This window comes from Cyprinodon variegatus, unplaced genomic scaffold, assembly GCF_000732505.1.
Source record: "Cyprinodon variegatus isolate N-32 unplaced genomic scaffold, C_variegatus-1.0 Scaffold1575, whole genome shotgun sequence".
NCBI lineage: Eukaryota > Metazoa > Chordata > Actinopteri > Cyprinodontiformes > Cyprinodontidae > Cyprinodon > Cyprinodon variegatus.
Genome location: NW_015152028.1, coordinates 1 through 1629, shown reverse-complemented (window position 1 = coordinate 1629; position 1629 = coordinate 1). Strand labels below are relative to the sequence as shown.

The 1629-nt window shown below is 46.0% G+C and overlaps 1 protein-coding gene across 1 annotated transcript; it reads right to left on the bottom strand.

Annotated features, from left to right (window-relative positions):
- Nucleotides 1–596: 596 nt before the first annotated feature.
- Nucleotides 597–1626, bottom strand: LOC107103957 (glutathione S-transferase theta-4-like; the record flags this gene model as incomplete). The annotated part of the gene is made up of 3 exons (XM_015403830.1): nt 597–782; nt 1356–1506; nt 1583–1626. Coding segments are annotated over 3 exons (381 nt in total), but the record flags the coding sequence as incomplete, so codon positions are not given.
- Nucleotides 1627–1629: the final 3 nt, after the last annotated feature.

The window sequence follows — 1629 nt, the reverse complement described above, 5'->3', positions numbered from 1 at the left end:
CGGCTACAGATCCCATATAAACGGCTACAGATCCCATATAAACGGCTACAGATCCCATATAAACGGCTACAGATCCCATATAAACGGCTACAGATCCCAGATAAACGGCTACAGATCCCAGATAAACGGCTACAGATCCCAGATAAACGGCTACAGATCCCAGATAAACGGCTACAGATCCCATCTACCAGAATAAAGCCGCGTTTGTTCCACTTCACTCAGGACAAAACGGAACTGGAAACTGTTTCTTTCCCAGAGCTGTGAAGCTGGAAAGCAGCAGTTTGAAGGACCTTCAGGAAGTCTGGAGAACATCCAGATCACATGAAGATGTTGCATCCTCTGCTGTATCAGTTGCCCTGGATAAACAGCTCAGCGGCCTGAAGGAAACCGCCTTCACTGATGGTTTGGATCGCATTCCAGAGAAATCTTCTTTTGTTCTGCTGCAGCTTGTTTTATCAGCTCCAACTCTGAGCTTTGGTCACATGAAGCTGCACAGAGTTTTTTTTCTGTTCTTTTGTTTTTATCTGAAGCTGAATAATCAGCCGGTCGCTGCGTATCGGAGCAGAAAAGAAAACACATCTAGATTCTGGACCAGTTCAGCTCACCTGCATGATCTCCACGATGGCCACCAGGTCGGCCAGAGACAGGTGGTCTCCGCCGATGAACGGCTGGTCCTGGAGGAACTTCTCTTCGATCAGGTTCAGAGCGTTGTTCAGGTCCTCCAGGGCTCCATCCATCTTCTCCTTTGGGACTTCCACACCCATTACCTCAGGAAGCATAAGCTGCAAACAAACATTACCGTCTGAGTCCAATTTTAACACTGATATTTGATATCTATTTTTTTCTGATCCAATCCAATATCTGGGCTGAACATATCGGCCAAAATCCGATATGCTCAATTCAACAGTTGTAGCAATGCGCTACGACTGTTGAATTACATCATTTATCTTGCCATGAGAGTGAAGGTTTGCTCTTAACATAAACAGTAAATTATATCAACAGGTTTAATTGGGTGGAACATTATAGAAGCAGGAGCTGAAATCTGTTCAGTTTCCCCTCTTTTAACTAAAATGGCGTTCCCTCCCCTGAACTTCCCCCCATCTGTTCTCTCCGTCTAAAATCTGAACATGATTGTGATTCCGAGTGATTTTGTTCCTCTATAGATGCAGCTGGACTTGCTGTGAAACTAATAGAAATATTGAAATATAATCAGAATCCACTGCTGGACAGATTCTGTTCGGTTTGGTATGAATTGGTTGGAATAACTATAAAATATAAAGTTAAAATTAAAGGAATCTGGTTCCAATATGGCCGACCCAGTAGTAAAGATGTACAGGTTCTGATGGTGAACGTACCCGCAGCCAGAACATCTTGATCCCGTACATCCGGATGCCCGTGTGCTGCCAGGACAGGTACTCGTTGATCTGAGCGCGGCGCTGGAGGTCGGCCGGGTACCAGAAGTCTGGAGTCTGGAACTTCTCAGCCAGATAGAGCATGATGGGGATGCTGGGGGGGGGGACGGGTCGTTAGGGCCTCAGGGTCCACGGCTCGTTAAACATTAAACATGTCAGGTCATAGTCACCTTTCACCCAGGCAGAAGTCTCCGTCTCGCATTGCAGGAACTTTTTT